General features: G+C 40.0%; 1 protein-coding gene and 1 long non-coding RNA gene across 4 annotated transcripts in view; one reads left to right on the top strand and one right to left on the bottom strand.

The window, feature by feature from the left end:
* Positions 1–4,200: 4,200 nt before the first annotated feature.
* Positions 4,201–21,374, bottom strand: DDX19A (DEAD-box helicase 19A). 2 transcript variants are annotated; one of them, XM_025045308.1, is made up of 13 exons: positions 21,188–21,319; positions 19,712–19,781; positions 18,611–18,659; positions 16,746–16,808; positions 16,120–16,255; positions 13,915–14,007; positions 12,735–12,837; positions 12,268–12,382; positions 9,160–9,337; positions 8,580–8,817; positions 7,319–7,481; positions 6,645–6,836; positions 5,982–6,237 (listed from the first exon to the last, which is right to left on the bottom strand). In XM_025045308.1, the coding sequence occupies exons 2-13, from the start codon at positions 19,712–19,714 to the stop codon at positions 6,176–6,178; spliced, it is 1,395 nt and encodes a 464-aa protein (XP_024901076.1). In that variant the 5' UTR covers positions 19,715–19,781; positions 21,188–21,319; the 3' UTR covers positions 5,982–6,175. The 2 variants fall into 2 exon arrangements, with proteins under 2 accessions (XP_006909905.1, XP_024901076.1); XM_006909843.3 differs by lacking the exon at positions 19,712–19,781 and having other exon boundaries at positions 4,201–6,237; positions 21,188–21,374.
* A 139-nt stretch (positions 21,375–21,513) lies between these two features.
* Positions 21,514–22,522, top strand: part of LOC112478159 — a 35,043-nt gene continuing 34,034 nt past the window's right edge. For both annotated transcript variants that reach the window (XR_003045725.1, XR_003045726.1), the window contains exon 1: positions 21,514–21,696. This is a non-coding gene — a long non-coding RNA (uncharacterized LOC112478159). The remainder of the gene's footprint in view (positions 21,697–22,522) is intronic.

The following is a 22,522-nucleotide window of genomic DNA, read 5'->3' on the forward strand; positions in this document are numbered from 1 at the left end:
CCATTCACCAAAATGACAAATGAATCATGAATCAGAACTAAATGTAAAAATTAAATCTTAAAAATGATAGCTCTTAAATATATTCAAATAGATCAAATATGTATATATACACATATATATGTGTATGTATGTGTGTATATATACATCATATATATATCAAGGTGTGTATATATATATATATAATCAGGTTTGTAGTTGGTTTTTGGGTTAGCTTTTTTTTCATGCTCTATAGTTCTCTGTATTGTTAAAAATGGGAGCTTTTTTAATCCATTTTTTGTGTTCCAAATATTTTGTTAAATTCACTCTTCTACTGATGTAGTTGCTCCCATTTTATTTGTCCATGTGAGGTTATACTTTTTCATTTCTTCCCTATAACTTTAGCGAGGTTGTGGGAAGGAAAGTCAAGTAAGTGTGATGTTTAATCATCTACTTAGCGGACACCTTTTTCTTCTCTGATTTCCATCTGTCTCCGCAGAGTTGTTTTGTGGTTGCTTACTTAACTCCTCTCTGTCATGATGGAGGCTTTTTAAATAATTGGAAATTGAAGATTGTTCTCTCTTCTGAAAGAGTGGATCAAGAAGTCGCTTGGGAATTTTGTGCTATATATATTTTGTGATGTATATATCATGGGCTGTGGCTTACCTACCATCTGCTTTGGCATTAGGGTAGGTGGACAGGGAACCAGTCATTCCATAGCGGATGGGGTGGTGGGAGGATAATAATAAGCTAGGTTATGTTGCAGTAATAAACAAGCTCCCAGTGGCTTAAAACAACAAAGTTTATTTCTCCTTCAAGCCACATTTCCATCACGGGGCTCTGAGCATCACAGTCACTCAGGGACCCAGGTGGACAGTGACACCATCTGTGATGGACCTGTGGTCTTGGGGGCAAGGAAAGAGAATCTGGTGAATCACAGGCTGTCTCTTAAAGCTTCTGTCAAGAAGTTCACATTTTTTGATGCCAAGGAAGTCCCATGGCCATGCCTCATTCTGGCAGGGATACGCAATCCTCCTCTGGGAGAGGTACCATATTGGGGTGAGCAGTAATACAGTCTACAACACAGAGGAGTCTTTGGAGAAAAATGCTTGGGTTTATGCCCTGGGCAGGGGTGAGTGGATATACACCTGGCTGGTGTGCGGGCTGATGCCAGGGTAAGGGAAGGAAGTGATGAAGTATTTTACCCATCACAAGAGCGGCTGTGAGTTACCATTTAGCATGCAAAGAACTGTTTGGCAAGGTAAGAAAATATCATTTCTGGCTAGGTGAGAGGAAGGGTAAAATCCTAAAACTACTATATTTTAAATTAAATTATTGCTTTCTGAGTGTGAATTAGGAATCAATGTCCCTATTCACTACCTCTCCAGAAAAATCCCAGCTTCTGCAGCAAGTCTGTGCCTGGGCGACAACTAACCCACACAAATGCAAGAAAATTCCCCCTTCTCCCACACTTACTATACCGTGGGTATCAGGACTAGCCTGTTCTTCTGAAAATATAAAATCACACCTTTCATCTAACAGACTGTTTCTGCTCTTGAGAATAATACAGGCTCTTTCTGGCAGCATAGCTTCTCTCCAGGGGGAAAGCTCAGTGAAGCGGAAAGAACATATGGTGTCTACATTCTGAGGATCTGAGTTCAATCTTTCTTTTGTTATGAAATAACTTCCTGTTTTAATTGAAAAAGGAAGACATTCATGACAAAAATAATTCAAACAATTCATAAGAATATAAACTAAATCATGGAAGGCCTTCCTGCAATATTTCTTTAGTATTTATAATTTGTCATAAAATGTGTAAAGGGACTCATTAGGAGGAAGACAACCCAGTCCTCCTTGGATGGATGTTCCAGTCTCCCAGGCTGCATCTCCACAGCTCTTCCTATGAAACCCTGTCTCCACGAAGAACCACACTAAAGGCCACTCAAGGGATGGGGCAGAAATCGAAGCTTTCTTTGCTATCAATGAAATAACTACACTTTAAAATTTGAGCATATTTAAAATATTTTTTAAATATCAGTCATCTTAACCAAGTGATCAAGGTTAACATCATCAGTCTATACTTATATAAATGCATCATTAAATAAATGGGGAAGAGATAAATTTCCTATGCCGAAAAATTCCAAATAATTTATGTAGCTACTCTGCCCTCAAGGAGGATGGCTCCCTACTTCTTAGATATGCACGGTGCACAGTGACTTCCTCCCAAAGAGTAAAGTATGAAAGAGAGGAAATAAGAGTAATTTTACAGTGGAGAAGCCTGACAAATACTGCCTGACAAATACTATCTAACCTTGATGACACCAATGTCATATTGATAGTATGTGCCTGTGATATGATGTGATAAAAATGAAACTTCACCTCTTTGGCCTTTCTCCCCAAAACCTATAATCCCAGTCTAATCATAAGAAAAACATCAGACAAATCCCAGTAGAGAGGAGACTCCTACAAAATACCTGACCCCTGCTCAGAACTGTTAAGGTCATCAACGACCAGGATAGTCTGACAAACTGTCACAGCTAAGAGGAACCTAAGGAGACATGAAGACTAAATGTAATATGGTGTCCTGGATGAGACCCTGGAACAGAAAGACACTAGAGGAAAACTGAGGAAATCTGAAAAATAATGTATCAATATTGGCTCATTAATTATAATAAATATATGAATGACACTAATGTTAATAAGGGAATCTGGGTGTGAGGCAGGGGGGATATATGGGAGCCCTCTCTACCATCTTCTGTAAATTTAAAACTGTTCTAAAAAATTAAGTCTATAAAAAGTATTTTTTTAATTGAAGGAGTCAGGGGAGAAGTGTTCTGTAGAGCTCAACCAATCACAAACATCCACTTTAGACTTTATGGGAGCAAGAAATAGTTTTGTGTGAAACAAGTGAAATTTAGCTTGTTTTTAAATCAAGAGTAGAATTAGGATTTAAATCTAGGAGTCCCATTTATTGAGTTTATTACAATGGCTACTTTTCTCATTTATAAACTTGTTTTATTTCTCCCCAACGGTATGCTAGTAGCCTCTTTCTCTGAAAACAAAAAACTGGTAGCATCTGCTCATTTCTGTGGTGTAAAGACTCCCAGCATGGCTAGTTTCAGGCTACCAGTGATTTAAGTTAGCTCTTGTGAATTTCAGCATGCCACTGCTTTTGTCTAAAAATACCTTGCTCTTTTTTAGCGAAGTGTATTATCTCTTTGAGCAGCCAAACGCACATAAAGTCCCTTACCAGGCCATTCTATAAAACTAATTTTACTTGGGGCGAATTTGTTTTGATAGTTTGCAGTCTTTCTTAGTGTTAGATTTCTTCTCTCCCCATAATCCACAGCTACGGTTAGCAGTTGACTCCATCCAGCTCCCTGCTCCTTTGGACCTTATTCTAGAACTAGGCCTGCTGACATTCAGTGATCTGGGGATATCATAGACCGGGCAGAGTCAACAGAACTGTGTGTCAGTTACTAGTGGTGGGGAGAGAGGGTGGTGTCCAAGTTCTCCCACCACCTTTCTAGTCCTGAGTCTTAAGAAAAGTCTCATGTCCAGCCAGTTCAGTCCAGCTCCCTCCCAGCAGCAAGGCTGGCTTTGGTTTGAGCTTGCGTGCAGAGCTTCCGGTCCTCTCTGCTCCACAGGACCTAACCGCCTGTAGCTGCTCCATTTTTGGACTGGAGCCCAAAAAGCTTTTGGTTTCAGCCCTGCTCACCACTTTGTATTTTGCCTTTGCTAATCCACAGAAATCATCATCTTGTTTGGGGATCAGGCGATGTGTGTTTTCTAGTTTTCTGTATCACTGTTGTTTTCAGCTCTGAGTGGGTGTCACTTAACTGGAATGCTGGCACTCCACTGTGCCTCCTCCATCTCCCCTCCCCACCTCCTTCCCACCGCCTCCCCATTCCCCCTACTTCACCTGGTCCTCTGCCTTTCTTGAACCTTGCTCCTCTCTTAACCCTAGGCTTTCTTCTCAGATGCCCTTTGACCACCTCCAGCTATGGGTTACAACTGCCCCTATGTACCTGCAGTCCTTCCCTCCTGTACCTGGCTTTACCCACACAGACTCTCAAGTCTTTCACTCACGTCCGCTCTCATCTGGGACCTTTGTATCTCCTCCCCATTCGCTCAGTGTCCATGGCTCGGGCCCACACACCCACAGTCCTGCCATGGCTCACCTCAGGAAACCATAATCACTCAGCCAATGAGCAGGGCAAAACATTTTCAGATCTACAAGAATTTAGAAAATTTATTCCCCAAGAACTGCAACTACAGAAACAAGACTAAATAATTTATAATACTGGGGTAAAGAAAGCTTTTTCAGCCATGACATAAAATCTAGATTTTTAAAAAATGAAATATAACATTAAACTTTTGTGTTGTATTAACATGAATTTGTGAAGACAAACTAGGAAAACATCTACCACTCAAATCAAAGTTTAATTTCCCCAAAATAGAAAGGTGGCTAAAAACCTAAAGATTGACAATGCAATAGCAAAATGGTGAGACAAAAGAAAATATGAATATCCAAAACTGAGTAATTGCCAAACCTCACTGAATACAAAACAAAAAAGCAATGATGTAACCTATTTTTGCTACTCAGACTAAGTTTTAAAAATTGGTGATATAGGTTGTCAAGCAGGTAAGAAAATAGGTAGTGTTTTTGTTATCACTACAGTAACATAAACTGGTAAAAACCTTTGGGAAGGCTAATTTGGCAATGTATTAAAAGTTTAAATGTCCCCACTCTTTAACCCAACAACTCTACTTCCAGGAATACATCCTAGGAGTCTTCGCAGGGCACAGAGATGAGTGAGGATATTCCTGTGGCTCTGTGGCAAGACAACACAGTGGAAAACACCATATGCCTATCACTAGAGGAACCATGAAATAAATGCTGGGCAGCTGCATGATAGAATGCCATTGTCAAGAGTAAGATCTATGTGTGCTGGACATTTCAGATGTCCAAAATATGCTGGTAAGTGAAAAGGCAACCCACTTGTAAAAGTGGGTTGATGCATGCAAACAGAAGGCAACATACTGAATGTTCACCAGGCTGCTAGCAATGGCGATCCCAGAGAGGTGGAGGCAGAGAGCACTTGCACTTTACATATATATGCACCCAAATATATTTTTAATGAGCATATATTAGTCTAATAACCAGAAAAATACAAATAAAAACAACTCATGATTAGTAAATGTTTCATAATTATTTTAAAATTTCTTAACATAATGATGGGTATAGCTCTAATTATCCATCTTTATTCATACAATGTATGAATTAAAGTAAGCAACAGATCCACTGTTACAGATGAACAGGATAATCAGAGTTTTCACTTGGTCAGAACTTCCTTTCCAAACTCCGCTGCTCACCTTCAGGCATAGTGTGACACCCCATGGGTAAGAACCAACTCGCTCTGCCAGGTGTGTGTCAGAAAATTGCCTGGTGTCTCCTGGCTGCCCTGACTACCAGGTACCAGAGCAGACAAAAAACAGCAAGAGAAGGCAGGCCCAGACCCTCGAAGGATTCATCTACCCTTGCCAGACTAATCTCTCTGAAGATTCACCGACTTCTGTGTTTCTCCCCAAATCAGAGGTTTACAAAAGTAGCCAAGATGCTCACCCAGGGAGAAACTGGGATATTCTCTGGCACAGAGAACAGAAGTAAAAGGGATCAGCTGGAACGCCTCTGGATTTCAGGGGAAGGAAGATGGCCCCAAGGGCAAGAGACATTTGTGACAGGTCTCAGTCAGGGACAGACAAGGGAAGCAGATCAAAGGCCTCAGCTGTGGCTTCCCACACACCATCCACCTGGTGGCCTCTCCCGAACTCGACCTCTATCATTTCTTTAGGGGCTGGAGGCTGGTCCCAACACCCCTAGTCAGAAAACAGGCAAAAGATCCTGGGACCAGTGATTACCAATAGCAACTAGATTATTATACAGATGGGGGAAACCATGGCTTAATAAAATGGGGGAAAAAGGACTAAATTTTCCAAAATTCAAAAATTTCCTTCTACCTTTTCTAATCATTTGCATAATTTCTGTCAAGTCCAAATGTAATTTAAAATGAGGTAGGTAGCTTCTGTCTACTCGTGCTTTCGTCTTTTGGTGACTGTGTAGGCCTGTGCCGTGACAGCACTATTCTCCCATGCAGGGCGAGTGCCAAGGGCAGGCACCAGGGGCTGGTGGAGCTTCTCAGTTGGCTATTTTCTCAATCTCGTCCAAATCATCCGTGTCCAATCTCTCTATTTTCTTATCTGGGGAAAAAAGATTCAAAGAAGGATCAACATGCAGTTACCATGGAGACATATACCTAAGGAAGGGACAGCACAGCCCGGAGGAAATAAACACACACAGGTCTCTGTCCTACGAGGAACAAGCCCTGTCTCTGGCCACATCGATTCTTCATCTAACCCCAAAGCCTCTGGTGCCTGAGAAAGCGACATGGACAGCAAGAGTCAGAGCCCCAGACCCCTCAGCCTGGCCAAGGGGGAGCTGTCATTTGAGTCCCTCACCCTAACTCTCCAGGCGTGCTCTCTGACAACTTCCATATTGTAGGGAAGGAGGGGACTGTGATAAGGACAAAGCCTCTCTTGGGCCGCAGGAAAATCTACCCTTCCCCCGCCCCTGGACTTGGCCCTGTGAGGAAACTGCCAGGACTTACTAAAATGCTCCTGGATTCTGTTCAGGATGTTCATGCTGTGCTTGCTGTCAACCATGTTCACCGCCAGGCCCCTCTTGCCAAAGCGGCCGGTGCGCCCAATCCGGTGCAAGTAGGTCTCGTTGTCCGGGTTCCCGTCCTTGTCCACGGGAAGGTCAAAGTTGATGACGACAGACACCTGTTCAACATCGATACCTGCATGAAGGAGAGGTGGACAGGGGTAAGGATGAGAGACAGAAATCACTGTCACCCAGTTGAGCCACATACACCAACTTCGGGTGGAAGGAGGAGTCTGGGTGGGCCAGCTCTGGGATTCAGGGACAAGTGGCATATAGCAGAACTCAGAGGAAAACCACAGAACGCTGGCAGCGCTAACAAAATTATGAAGTCAGTAAGAAAGCTTCTGCTAAACACGAGCACCTAGAGATGCTGCTAAAACCTCGGTGGATGCCCTAAGTAGAACAGGTGCCGTTATGAACCTGCCTGTATGTTGCCTTCCAAGTCAGGACTCCGGGCTTCAGTGAAAGTTCTTACCTGCTGAGAGAATCCAGTCTCTCCTAGAAAACAATGTCACCACTCACCCAACCTGATCCCCCTGAACCATCTTGAACTTTTCACATATGAAGATTTCTCTAGCTACCCCAAGCCTGGCAGACCAGGACACGCTGCCTGCTCACCGCGGGCACACACGTTGGTGGTCACGAGAACCTTCTCTTTGCCCTCTCGGAAGCGCTCAATCACCGCAGCCCTCTGCTCCACCATCATTTCACCACTCAGCAGAGCCACCTGGTGGCCTTCTTTTGACAGCTCTGCTGCCAGCCAACTAGCTGTTTTGCGGGTCTGGAAGGAAGAAAACATTTGAGAAATGAAGGTACCTGAAAAGAATATTTTGAATCCGGAAGATTCTACCTGAAACTTAGCAGGTAAGGTTTAAATTTCTAAGATTGTTATCATGACGCTGTAATAGGAAGTAACAATGTCAACTGGATTGTAATCTTACAGAAATATTTAACCAAATAAAATCACACAGGAGAAAAAATCAGAGGAATTCTACTTACTAGCCTGGACTCTTTCAGATGTTCATGTCATGAAAGGTGGAGAAACTGTTCTAGATTAAAGGAGTCTCAAGAGACATGACAATTAAATGCAACAATCTTTGATTGGCTCTTAGGTTTAACGACAGTAATCGAAAGCAATAAAGAACCTTTTTGGTACACGTGGGGCAAGTGGAATATGGATGAACTGCATAGGGGATAATTATCATGATGTCAACGACTACCTTTAAAATGATTCCGCGAAAAGAAAAAGTACAGATAGGTCAAATATACAAGCAGATGAATAATGCGAATGTGACTAAATGACAATAGTTGAAGGGCATAAATTTTTTTTTCCTTTCTGTAGGTTTGAAAGTTTCAATCTAAAGTTGGGGGAGGGATGTCACTCTAAAATCACAAGTCTTCCAACAACAGAGGAAGAACTGTCTTCCTCTTAACAGCATTTTGAAGTTTTCTTCATATATCTTAAATATTTATTCTTGAAGATTTTTGTTTTTATTTTTTGGCTATTATAAATAAGATATATCTTTCCATTTTCTAAAAAGTGTTTGCTATTTGAGACTGGAAAACTAGCTATTTTATATTAATTTTATAACCACCCAACTTGTTTAGTTTCTTATTTTTCTTATAAATACTAGTCGATTCTCTTGGGTTTTCTAATATATCTCCTATGAATAACAAAGTTCAGAGGGCTCTATGCTTACGCTATGTACACCTGAAGACACTAAGAAGCAAATGTCTCTTACATCTTTCCAAACTGTTCCCTTCCCAGTTCCATAAGAGGAACCTGGTCCTTCTCAGAGGGAGGAGAGGGAGGGGGCAGGGCAACAGTCTCTAGGGCAGCGCCTCCCCCACCAGGCCTGCTGCTCCTGCTGCTACTCACATGGCAGAAAATCATGGCTTGAGCAATGGTGATGGCCCCGTAGAGGTTACACAAGGCCTGGAACTTCTCGTCTCTGTTATTGCACAGGACGTAATACTGCTTGATGGTGTCCAGTGTCTCCTCCTCGCGCTTCAGTTTGATAATGTTTGGGTCCGGGACCACTTTCTGGGCAAACTTCCACACAGAGTCTTCGAAGGTGGCCGAGAAAAGCAGCATCTGGCAGTTCCTGGGCAGCATCCTGCAAGAGAAAGCCCAGGTACTTGGCGTGATCTTGAGTTTTTCACCAGAACAGCGGAAGCACAGCCTCCCCAGGCTTGGGTGGTCTGCATCCCCAGGAAGGTGGCAGAGGGGGAGGAGCACTGTGGGGAGGAGGCAGAAGCAGACACGGGGCAGGGACGGGGTGGTGACAGATTCCCTAAGTCTCCTTCCTCAACCCAGGCTGACACGGCCCATCAAACCAATGCTTCTGGAAGTACTAGAGCAAAGAATCTGGCAGGAGCAAGAAGAGGAGTTTGAAGTAAAAGGAGAAGCTGCTGCAGATCGGGAAGCCGAGAAGTTCCTGCTGGCTCCAGATTCCTACCTTTGGATGCGGATGCTCTGATCTTGGTGGCCCTGAGTAGCTATCATCACATCGGCCTCATCCAAAACAAACACCTTGATCTTCTTGGGGTCGATGAACTTGAGCTTGGAGCACCAGTCCAGAACAGTCCCAGGGGTGCCGATGACAATCTGCTCACTGATCTTCTGACCTCTTTCCACTGTGGAGACAATATGTGTTCTGTGGGTGTTTCTATGGCAAAACCAGTTTCGTAAATTAAAGTCTTGCCCATCCTTCCAGAGTTAGTAGAACAAGTTAATTCCAGATTTCAAAACACAGAGAGTGTTTTCCAAAGGTCTTTGGTTCTTCTACCATAAAGTGGGCATAATACCTATTCTCACTGCATGTGGTTAAGATTAAATCCTACAGAGCGAATCCTCAGTTAAGTGTTAGTTCCCCTTTCCTGCCTTCTCCTATAATTCAACATCATCCAACTCTTTCTCTTTAGTATTACTCTTATTTTCATAGCATCGATTCACTCATAGTTCACTGATGTCCTCCCACATTGGTAATTTTTAGTCCCAGGATCCCGGCCCATTGATTTTTTTGCTTTGTTAGACATTCCAATTGTGTAGACAATTTTCTTAAGCACAAATTTTCTTTGATTTAAAAAACATATGACTCTCAAACTATAGCTGCTGGGAGCTGAAAATGATAACAACCATCTATCAAAATTACTAATGCAGGTGGCCTTTGACCGATACTTCCACTATTAGGAATTAATCCTGTATGTATATTAATATGTGTGAAATAACATTTACGCACGTATCAAAAGGCAAATAATTAAGCAAAATATGATACACCCCATGAATGACACCATTAAAAGTATAAAACCATTTAGGAACTGATATGAAATAATCTCCAAAATACATTTTTAAATGTGAAAAAATTGTTGAAATTCGTATACCATAAGGGGCAAAAAAATACATGTAATATATGTACATGTCTATGTGAGTATACACATACATTATATATTTACACACACATACACACATATATTATGAACTATAGAGTACCTCTAGGAAGACACATGAGAAATGGTAGTCCTGGGTGGCTTTCGGAAGAACTAGGTGGTTGGCAGAAAGAAGTTTCTACCATATACCTTTTCAATTTGAAACATGTCAATGTCTTGACTATTTTAAAAACAAATAAAATTAAAAATGCGGAAAAAGGGCCTTTTGCTAGAAATTCAACTATCTATTGGTAAAGTTTTAAATTAGCTTTTAAACATATCATGGTTCTCAATATCCACTGCTTATCAGTCAAAACTGAAGCATTAAAAAATGACACATTAAAAACAGTTAACATGTTAACCCTTCATACACAGTGAAGTCCCATGTTATCATAAAACAATGTAGAGAAGATAATACGTTGTCACAAGATTCTGGTACATTTCACTCAGGTATAACCATCAGTTTGAGATATCAAACACGCACAAAAATACCTAACCTAATTATAAAGTGCTTTTGATGCTTATCAAATCATGATGGTCTGCTCCAGAAAAAGCTCTTTTTTGATCAATTATGTGGTAAGCTGAACTAGCTAGCCATTTTTGTCTGCTGATTGATAGACAAACTATAGCATATCAAGTTGGGAATTTAATATACACTTTTCTTGAAAATGAACAAGAATGCCTTTCTCTTCAATAAATACAACTGACTGTACTTCCTGCCATGATAATATTTAAGCTTTTAAGAGAAAATCAGAATTAGAATTTTGGAAAACTTTTATGTCCTACTGTAATTGAGTTTCTTGATGTGCATAAATTCCTCTGATGAATCTGGAGGTGATGTTAATGCATGCAATTAAAAAATTTTGTATAATAAGATGTGTCTACATCTGGAAGATCAGCATAACTCATTAAAACAATATTTTCTGACTGACCATGGTATGATGTTAGAAAATCATTCTTGGGCAAAAGATGTATTGAAAGTACAGGAGAAACCAAGAAATTTTAATGTAACAGGATGAAAAGCTCATTAATATGATTTCAGATACCACGCTGCAATTAACTTTTATGTAATTACCACTTGGTATAGCACCCAAAAAAGAGTATCTAAAATTATTGGGAAGGCCATATATATTCTTCAAAAGTGAAGTATTTAAAAAATTTCTCAATTTTAGCTTCTAATATGACGAACATCAATAGACAAAACCTGTATAAAGAAAAACGCTTTGGGGTCCTCAATAATGTTTAAGGGTGTTAAGAGACCAAAAAAGTTTGAGAACCACTGCTCTAGGCAGTTATAAACTGCTGGGTCAAAGGGTCTCCAACTTTTCTAGGTAACGCTCAACTGTTTCCTAAAGTGACTGTACCAGTGTACACTCCTCACCAGGAGTGTGTGAGCACTCCGGTTCATCTGTGTCTTTACCAATACTGGTAATTGGCAGATTTCTTCATTTCTGTTTATCTGAGTGGTTTCAATTTGTTTTCCTGACGACTAATGAGGCTCATCATCTTTTCATGTTTACTGGCCCTCTGAATTCCTTTTGTGAAGTGTCTGTTCAACTGGGCCTCTTTTGTCCATTTTCTTACTAGATTGATTCCTTTTTTCTTAGTGATTTGTAGTTTTATATATTCTGATAACTTTCTAATGACCCACTTTCAACTCTGCCCACCCCCATTTTAACTTGTATTCTTTACATTACATTCTGCAGAACAATGGAAGAACTGCTGGAAGGATTTCTGATTTTGGTAAGACAAAGTGGTCTGCGCATGCTCTTAGTTTACTTACTAAAGCTGTGCTTCCTTTTAAAGAAAGGGATTGGATCTCAACCCAACATCCTCAGTGCCACTAATCCCTCTCTATCTAGTAAGCGGCTTCCAGAACTCTGGATGCCGAATTCTCAGTGAGGAACTCCAGGACCTACGCAGGGATTTTCTAACAATGTGAAATCTTATTTTAAGAATGGAGAAAACTGTTAACAAATTAGCCAAATAATTAAATAGATTTGCTAATAACAGCAATGAAGTTGGGCTCTAAGGTCAGATTGAACCAGAAAGCTAAATAGCATCATTACATCTTCGAAATTCAACCCCCCAACCACTCTACCCTGCTCACTGCTTAGTTCTCATCCCTTTATACTCACATTTATTGCCTCGAACAGCATAAGCAAGCTTTAGTTCCGGATGAAATTTGCCCATTTGCTCAATCACTTTTCCTGTTTGAAGCGCCAGCTCATATGTTGGGGACAGGCATAAACACTGACAGGGAGATCGTAAAGGATGAGTTTAGGAGACCCTTTCGGTAATAGACAACAGGCTCTAAAGCAACAAGGATGCCAATGTTATTACCACTTGCACAGTGCAGGGAATCACATCCTCTCGAACTAGGCCAACTTTTTGAGTTTGGCTGGGTGGACACCTTCAGAAGCTACTGTTTAAGGCTGCTTCCGAATGACTTCTACCCAGGTCCAGGCTTGGAGCACAAACCTGCTCTGCCTGAGCCACATTCTGAGGCATTGGAAACAGTCAGACCCCTCCAGGGGAACCCTCGTTAATACCCCACCAAATGGCGCTGCCCTTTCCAGGGCCCCCAGGATTCCCCAGCCCTCACCTGCGGGTATCTCTCTGCTGGTTCCACTCGGCTGAGCATGGCCAGGACGAAGGCAGCTGTTTTACCAGTACCAGACTGAGACTGGGCAATCAGGTTCTGTGGACTGGATCAAGAAAGAAAAGAGATGAAAATAACATTAGTTAACACAAAAAGGTGTCAAAATGTTCTTTCTGGTTGTGGTAGGAATATGGATTTTCCCCCCTCTAATGCAGGTTTTCTACATTGGACGGAAGGGCAATTTTTTTTGTATGTTAAAAAACCTGCTTAAATATTATGGAAAATAATGATTGCTTTAGATGGGTTCATACCATGAAATCCTCATTCTAGACCCCAGTGCAGCTGGAGTGCCCTAGTTTTGTACTCTAAGGGCCCCATGGATATTAAGGCTGCAGAATAAGATCTGTGCCAAGACAAATCCTGGAGGACATTTTCTGCTGAGCCATAATGTGTCTCTAGGACTCAGTTCCTTTTGTGTGTTCCCTTTTCCCATCTTTATGGAAAATGTAAGATACTAAGTCATATAGATGCTTTAAAAGGACCTTTCTTTCACATTTCACGTTATATAACCCATTGTCATAGAAATAGGTGGCATTTTTGTCATTAAAAAAGAAAAATAATAGAATTGAACAAAAATAGTTGCTGCATCAAGTATGATATCATTTATCTAAGGTTTAAAAATATGTAAACTACTCTTTAGACTCTTAGGACATATAGATATGTAGTAAAAGTATAAAGAAACATGAGAGAATGATGACCCACTTCAGGATGATGCTTACTTTGGTGGGGGAGGAGGATAAAAAAGGAGAAGGGTCCACAAAGGCTTCAATTGTAACTAGATTAATGATGTTTTACTTCTTGGCAGAATAGGGTTACAGACGTTCTTGGTATTGCTCTTAACGCCTTTTTGCAGGTCTCAAAATTTTCAAAATAATTTGTAAAAGCCCAATTTTTAAAATTGTACAGAATAACAGTGCTAACTTTATCAGTTTTTATTGTTAAATGGGAAAAGCAGAAACTGTACTGAATTCCATCTGACTCTCTCTGCACTTTCCCAAGCTGTTTCCCTGAAAATACATATTGCCCCAAATGTCCCATCTTGCTCCCAAGAACAATGAACATCTGTTGGTGGATGCCATTAAACCAAATTCTGAAGAGGTGCACCCGGGGTCGGCATACTCACGGCTCAGCAAGCATCATGGGTAAAGCATTCTCTTGTATCTTAGAAGGTCGGTTGAAGCCCATGGCATAGACTCCCTGGAGAAGCTGTGGTTTCCTAGGAAGCCAGGGAGAGAGAAGATGGATTCCTAGTTGTTGAGATTATTTTAAAGGCCTAGAATTTTATTTTTTCCTCTTTCTCGCAAAGAATGATGCTTCCTATCTCTGCAAGATATATTTTCCTAGACCTTAAAAAACACTGCCTAAAGCAAAACAAAGCCACTATCTTTTCCACTAAATCTTAATCTGCAACTGTTACGCAATTCATAAAATACATGCTCGTTTCCTTTCTTGGAGAAATTCACACTTTCAGCAGACCCACAAATATGGTTGGCTTTGGATGACAAGTGTTCCCTGGATACTGCAAGAGTGGTATTTATTAATTCATGGTATAAATTATAAAAGACGTATCTAAAAATAAACACTGCTTAATATGCTGCAGGGATGTAGAAGTCCCTTTAGAAAATGGGATTTCAGCTTTCTCAGTGCAGATGTTAAATTGAACCAGTCATTTTGTGTTCTGTGGTCCTTCCAAAGCCAGCTGTTCAAATAGTTGGGAAAATCATGAGGCAAGAAAATTGACTGAGCCAGTTTCCAGTAGCTCATCTATATAGTACATAGGTAAGAGGGGTTATCATTTGGAACTTTATGAATGCTCAGATTTACTTATGTCTAGTTAAAATCAAGACTAGAAAAGCAATAACTTCTTATATAAGCAGCTACATAATAAATATCAATTAAAGTTACTCTCACATCTCGTTTACAAGAAGCTCTCTGATACTTCTAAATTGACAAAGTGTTTAACAAAAAAAATCACACTAGATATTTCTAAAGAAAAGTCAAACCAAGTCAAGACTTCTGTTCTCTAAGCCTTCCTTGGATTTTAACCAGCTCTCTAAAAGGCAAATTCTTCTGACATATGTTGGTTCTCAGACAGAAGAACTTTGAAAACATAACCTTTGGTGTCCTCCACTTAGGAGAAAAGGCTATAAGGTAAGCAGATTCTGATTTGGTTACCAAGGGAACAGAGTCACTACCAAATGAGGATTTTCAAGTGATCCAAGAGCTTCCAGTGACTCATTATTTTTCTTTTATTTTGCAGATTAATTCAAATCTTTTAAGTACAAAGCAGACCAAGTATATTAGGTTTCATCTTTGTTTCTTTTGGGTACTAACAACTAAATCAGAGAGAACTTGCCTTTTCAAAGAGGATAATTCATCACTGATAGAACAGAGAGCTCCAGTCTTTTAAATGAAAGGAACTTAAAAAAAAAACATTGATACTTGGAAAAGCAAACTGTCAGTTCAGGAAACAATTGAGCACATCTAGCTGCCCTAATATAGTTTATGAACAGAAGCAGAGATGACAGATTTGCTGAATGAAACCCTTGAGGGAAGAAATATAGAAAAGTATAATTTCCTGAAAACAAAAAAAAGGCCACACTTAAAAAAACTCGTTCTTAGCTATTACTTCATTAACAACTTAATTTGGTTCCAGTCGGCTCTCGTATTTTAAGTTTCTTACTCTAAAGTAGTGATGATAGTTCACAGGAATGTGATCCCTATTTGCTCACAGTGGGCATACCACAGATTTTGCTGAATAAAAGCAAAGAATCTATTTATTCCACCATACATGTGCTCCCTTAAAATTTAATTCTGGGTTCTGGATTTTTTTAAACTTCCAGAATGTTGAAGGCTGCTTTCCACTGTAGGCACTAGGAATCCTGCACAGGCCTTTTGACCGATCTTATAAAAGCAGATAAACTGGTCTTAAGATTGTAAACCCTATAGTCTAACAAGAGGGCTTACCTAATAAGAAATGTTCCTGACATCCAGAAATCACCTGTCAGCCAATATTTTATTGAAAGTTCTAAGAGCATAAAAGAAAAGAGACTTTCAGCTATGATGAATAAATCTGTGGCATTAAAAAAATCCCTACCATGAGGAGAACTGGGAAGCCAAGAGACAGGGTGGGCGAGAGACCATTACTGTATACTTTTTCATAATTTTTGATTTTTGAATCATGTGAATTATTAACTAGTCAAAGAAGTAAATACATTAAGATTTTTTAAAATAAAGTGAAAAACAAAATTCCCATAAGAATCTCTGAGATTCCAAGTTTTAAAAAGGAGGGACTGGCAAGGAACAGCTCAAAGGAACAAATACTCACAGCCGAAGCTCCTCAAAGGACTTCACTGAGTAGAGGGGGGACTTTGGATCCCGCTGCAGGACTTCCACTTGGTTTGTGTTATCGACCAGGTTGCTTCTGATCAGCTTGTTGAGTAACGACTGGGCAGCTCTGTCCTCTGTCAGGAAGAAACCGGATTTCGTATTTGTCTGGCAAACCCCACCCTCGTGAAACATCCCCCCGCTCCTTCCCTTTGTGGAACACTCTCTACAAAGGCTGTCTGTATTCATCTCCACTCCTTTCCTCTCCTTCTGTTGAATGGACACTGAATAGGTATTTTTACTTAATCTTCTCACTTGACCTTCTCAGCATCTGTCAAGCTCACCAATGACATCTACACTGCTAAATCAATCCAACAGTCAATGTTCAGTTCTTCTCTTAACTTGTTACCTAAATACGACTTCTTACTTCAGAAACACTTCCTTCTCCTGGTTTCTGGGACACTACTCTCTTTTGGTCCTTCTTTCTCACTGACCATATCTTCTCAATCTCCTTTGCAGATTCCTCCTTTTCTCCTTCATCTTATAACTCAGAGTGTCTCTGGCTCCGGGAAGGCAAGTCTTGGGTTATACTGTGTCTCCTGCTGCAGGGTTTCGAAAAGCAGTTACCTTTCTCTTCTTCATCTGTTTTCTCTGCTGTCTTCTCTGCTGTGGCATTGGTTTTGATAACACCTACACGAGAAAATCACTGTCATAATCAGAAAGGCAAATATCAAACGCACCCAAAAGGTGGGAAAGTATAAATACTAAAACTTATTTAAGTGATCAAAATGTAAATAATTTAAATAAATATAAATAAAATTGTAAAAAAAAGGTAAATAGTTAGCACTTCTTTATGTTTAGTAGATTTTTATTCCTAGCATAAAAAAATTTCAATTTCTAGAAATTTTGACTGACTTCAAAGTGATCAGAATGTTACCTATGACTTACATATCCTAACATAAAATACAGCATTATATTAGGAAACATAATTAGACATGAGAAAGAACATAAAGGTATTAAAAATTAAAAAGCTAATGAAACACAAATTAAAAAATATTATGCTGAGCCACCATTTTTTACCTATAAGATCAGCAAAATTCCAAGTTTCGAACTAAAAATTCTGTGGTGAGGCTGTAGGGGAACAGCAGTCTAATGTTTTACTGACAGAAATATAAATTGGTATAAGAACTATGGAGACTATCCTGAAAATATTAATGCAAATTGCAAATGAATATACCTTTGACCTGGCAAATCCATTGTGGGAAAATTTATCCCACAAACATATTTGCATATGTATGAAAAGAATTAAGTTCTAGGTTATTCCATGAAACATTGTTTATAACAACAAAAGAATGTGATCAACTCAAGTATCTGTCAAACAAAACTGGTGAAATAAATTATGGTGTATCAAAACAATATAATATTATGCAATTATAAAACAGAGTAAGAAAACTCCATATACTGATATGGAAAATTTGCCAGGGTACGCTGTTGAATGAAATTAAGTATACTCTGTACACTAGGCCATCTTCTGGTGAGAGAAAGAAAGAGAGAGGGATGGAGGGAGAATCTGTATTTGTATTTGCTTTGCATAAAGAAACTTTAGAAGAATGTTAAAAATCCAATAGCAGTGGTTAATTATGGGCTAGGGTAGTGTTATGGGTTGAATTGTGAGTTGTGTACCCCTAAAATTCACATGTTAAAGTCTTAAACCCCAGTAACTCAGAATGAGGCCTTATTTTGAGATAGGGTCATTGCAGTTGTAATTAGTTAAGATGAGGTCATTAGAGTGGGCCCTAATCCAATATGACCGATGTTTTCATGAAAAGAGGAAATTTGGACATAGACATGCACACAAGGAGAAGACCATGTGAAGATGAAGACAGAGATCAGGGTGATGCTTCTACAAGCCAAGGAACACCAAAGATTGCCAGCAAACCACCAATATTTTGGGAAAGGCCTGGAACAGATCCTTCCTTGCAGGCCTCAGAAGAAACCAACCCTGCCTACACCTCCATCTTGAACGTCTGGACTTCAGAACTGTGAAACAATAAATTTCTGTTGTTTAAACCACCCAGTTCATGATAGTTTGTTATGGCAGCCCTAGCAAACTAATATAAGTGGGGCATGGGAACTGAGTGGATGGTGGTCCAGAATGGAAAGGAGGCCTTTCACCTGCTTACACTTTCTGGCTTTTGAATTCAGATTAACCTTTAAAAATTAAATTTAAAATCATTTAAAGAAACATTATCAAGTGAATGGTGACAGTATAATCCACTAGTGACTCTTGATTTTAAGGGGTTAGAAGCTAGCTAAAATCTGGAAAAATAATATATTTCCTTCAGTGTGAAACCGACTTTACTGGCTGTCGAATCCAGTGCTGACATTTGTCAAACATACTAAATAAAAACTCCTTTTCACACTGCAGCTATGAGTGCAAAACAAAAGCAAACGTGTAGCTTGTATCCAGTTTACAGTTACTAGTAACTCACCATTGGTTTCTGGTTTGACTTTCTCTTCCTTAATCTGCAAATTGCTGATCTGAATGGAAATAAAAAACACTTGAGAGCAGAGCTACAGGATAATCTAATATCATGAATTATTTATTAAGCTAATGTACACAAGTCTGTGTGGTAAAATAAAAAGGGGCGAGGGTTTTTTCCCAAGTATTAGGAAGCTAGCTATGTTTTAAAACATTTAATTACACCAGCTTCTGAAAAGTAAATTGGTTAGAACTAGATACCAAGAATGTTTAGGCCCGTGTTTGTGATAGTCATAATACCATAGCTAGATTAAGGTCATAGGTTTAAAAAGACTTGAAACCAATGCTCGGTAACTGTCTTTTAGGGAAGAACTGATGCTAAACACTAGAGCACCAGAACTATATACTTTTTGATTTCTTTGTGGATAGCTGTCAGTTTTATACCTTTAACATGATTCTTCTCCCCAACTCCGGCACCACATTTACAAATGCCTGATGGGTACCGTGCAGAAAAGAGTTAATGTGGCAGGCCTGACTACTATCCTTGGGAAAGCCAGCTTGCAAGGTTGGCTCTTGGCTGGTGTCTGGGAATGCGAATTTTGAGAGGGTTCCCACATTCCCAGAACTGAGATGTTCACTGTCTATGTTTTATTAAATCACGTGGTTTATGCTAAGACTAACTTTCATTTTGAGAGTCTGGAATTTTGATTTAGGCTAGGCAGAGAATGACTATGTTAACAGACCCTCCCCCCCAATAAATACTTTGAGTACTGAATCTCTAATGAGCTTCCCTGACAACCCTTGACATTTGTTAAAATCTGTTGATAGAAGAATTAAGCGTGGATTAAGTGGAGCATGTGACATCTCTGGAAGAGGACTCTTAGAAGCTTGTGACTGGTTTCCTCTGGACTTTGCCCCATATGCCTTTGCCTTCTGCTAATTCTGCTTTTTATCTTTTCACTGTAATAAATCATAGCTGTGAGTGTAATTATACATTGAGTTCTGTGTGTCCTCCTAGGAAATCATCAAACTTGGACAACTCTTGGGGACTCAGGTAGTTAACAAAATGTCCTGCTTACCTCAAATTCAGAATAGTCAAAAGGGAACTCACCATCCTCCATATGAAATCTTTCCTTCTCCCCACTCCCCTAGTCCTGTTATTAGCACTTTCTCAATCCCACCTGTGGGATCAAGGTTGCAAACAGTAATCTTTGCCTTTTTATCCTCTTCTCTCTTTTTCTAAATCCTTCCCGTTAAACCTCCACAATTATCTCTTGACTCCATCCCCTCATCTTCATTTTCACCACCCAATCAATATACGCCATATATCTCTGGGCTATTACAGTAACTTTCGCACTGACCTCCTTTCCTTTAGGTATCACTCCTAATATATTCTGCTCTCTGCAGACCAACATTGAGTCTTGTCAGCTCTCAATCTGATCTTGTCAGCATCCTTAAAAATCCCCAAACCAACCAAATAAAGCCTCTTCCCTTTAAGTTCTTAGTTAAGGTACAAAGTACACTCCGTACAATATTTTCTATACTGCTCCTACTACAACCCAATAACCTCAAGCTGCAGCAAAAATGAGTCCTGATTCTTGTTTTCTAGGCAAGTCCAGCACTTTTGTGCATTGTTTTCCTAAAATGCCTTTCACTTTCATCTTTACCTTAAATGACTCATTCTCTAATATCCAGCTCTAATGTAAACTACTTGAAAAGGAATTTCCTTGATTTTCCTACATGTAAATGTCCTCTCCCAGACAGAGTTAACATATTATTCTCAACATTTTCATAGCACTTCCCGCATTCTAGCCTTCCTAACTACACCGTGAAGCTTCTTCCTGTTCCCCAAGGAATTTAGCCCATTTCAAATATCTGCCGACAAACCGACAATCCTCCCAAAGCAATAAAGGGTGACTGGAGAATTAATATTCGGCATTAAAAAGTTATTTAAGACTTCGCACTACAAGAACAAAACAACAAAAAACCCAACTATATTCTTAAAATCAAGTCCATTATTAAACAAACTTAAACTTTGGGCTAACAGAAAGTCACAGTTTATATTACAATTACCTTCCAGTTGAATGGCTCTTTATTAATCAAAGAACCAGTATATGAAACTCAATGAACATCATTTAAACATCAATGAAACAATTTGTGTGACTCCCGCCAACATTTGCAGACTAAAATATATATAAACCTGGACATGTTATTCTGCAAAGAGCTACAAACTGCCAACCAAGTTTAGCATGGATCTAAAAAATGTTAAAACGAGTAGCATAGAATCGCTCAGAAAAGATGAGAAAGCGAATCAGCACCTAAAGTTGCCTTTCTTTACAATCCCCACTGAAGAGAGGCAATACAAGAAAGCATACAAAGCGGGGACAGATCTGCTACAAGATAAAAGTCTTTAACAGGCTCAGATGAAGAAAAAAGGCTCGAATTTGGTCTCTAGGAGCAAATCGGGGGGCGGGGACTCCCCGGTGGGCCATCGGCCTGCCCAAACAGTGGGGTTCCCTGGATTAGAAGCGGGTTCCACTTGGACCCTCCTACGTCCTTCTCCCCGCCTGGAGCTGAAGTCACTGACCGACTTGACAGCCGCTTCCTGCTCGTCCACTGCTAGGGCCCACGAGTCGGTCGCCATGGTCCCACGTGAGGGAGGCCGACTCGCGAACGAAAAGGACAGCACAGAAGGCCAACAGTGGCCCCAGGACCGCCGCAGGCGCGAGAACGAGACTCACGCGGACCAAAAGCGGCGGCGCGGAAAAGTGACGTAAGTTCCTGCTGGGCGCGCGACGTCACTACTTCGCGCCGCGCTGACCTGTCCTCAGGCTCGCGCCTCCCGTCAGGCGTGAACCCGACGCCTCCGCGGATTTCCTCAGGCGTAACTTCTCTGTGCCTTGCAATTTCTGAAACCTACGAAGTGAAACTCTTAGCCCTCGCGTTGCCTTACTTCAGTGAAGTAACTCAGTTTTATTTTTTAATCTGTCACGTCTCATGTTAAATGTATAAGTCTCTGAACTCAAGCCTTACGCAGAGGAAATTGCCATGAGTACTCCAAGATTCCAGTTTCTACTGTTAAGAACGCGATGACAGGTAAGACAACAACAACAAACAACAAACCGAAATCAACAGCCTTTAACCCTCCTATAATTCCACCACCCCAAAAGACACAACAGCCTTTTCTTTTTCTTCTGGGTTCTTCCAGTCATTGTCTATACGTATCATAGCATGAATATTTTACATAGTCTTTAACAAAGTATACATACAATTTTAAATTTGACCTTTTGATTATACAGCTAAGTATTCTTTTTAAGTCATACTTATCAATTTAATGGCATTACAATAGTCCGTCAAGTTTCTATTCCATAAATTACCTAAATTCCCTATCCCTACCCCTTTGGGGATATAGGTTGTTTCCGATATTGTATTGTTAATTGATAACACTTCAGGGTATCTCCATACCATCAAAAATCATCTTATTTGTTTGCTGCCGGTTTACTTTCTGTCTCTCCTCACTAGAATATGAACTCTTTAAATAACAGCAAAGATCTTGGTCACACAGCTGATTAGTGAACCTAGAAAAGTTCATGGCAGACACTCAAATATTTTTTAACATAGGACACATTTCTAATCATTGCAGCATTTGTGTCAAAATGTATGAATAACTTGAACACTTTACAAAAGAGGATAAGTGGTCAGTAAGCACATAGAAAGGAGCTCAAAATCATTAGTTATTAAGGAAATGCAGATCAAAGTCACAGTGACTTACCATTACACTCTTGTTGGAATGGCTAAAATTAAAGATTGACCCACCATGTGTTGGTAAGGATGTGGAATGTTAAATAAAAAATATATGTATATTCAATGACATTTGTTAAAGGCAGCCTTTATTCAGGACCATCGAGATAGGTATAGGTAT

The sequence above is a fragment of the Pteropus alecto genome, unplaced genomic scaffold, assembly GCF_000325575.1.
Source record: "Pteropus alecto unplaced genomic scaffold, ASM32557v1 scaffold42, whole genome shotgun sequence".
Taxonomy (NCBI): Eukaryota; Metazoa; Chordata; class Mammalia; order Chiroptera; family Pteropodidae; genus Pteropus; species Pteropus alecto.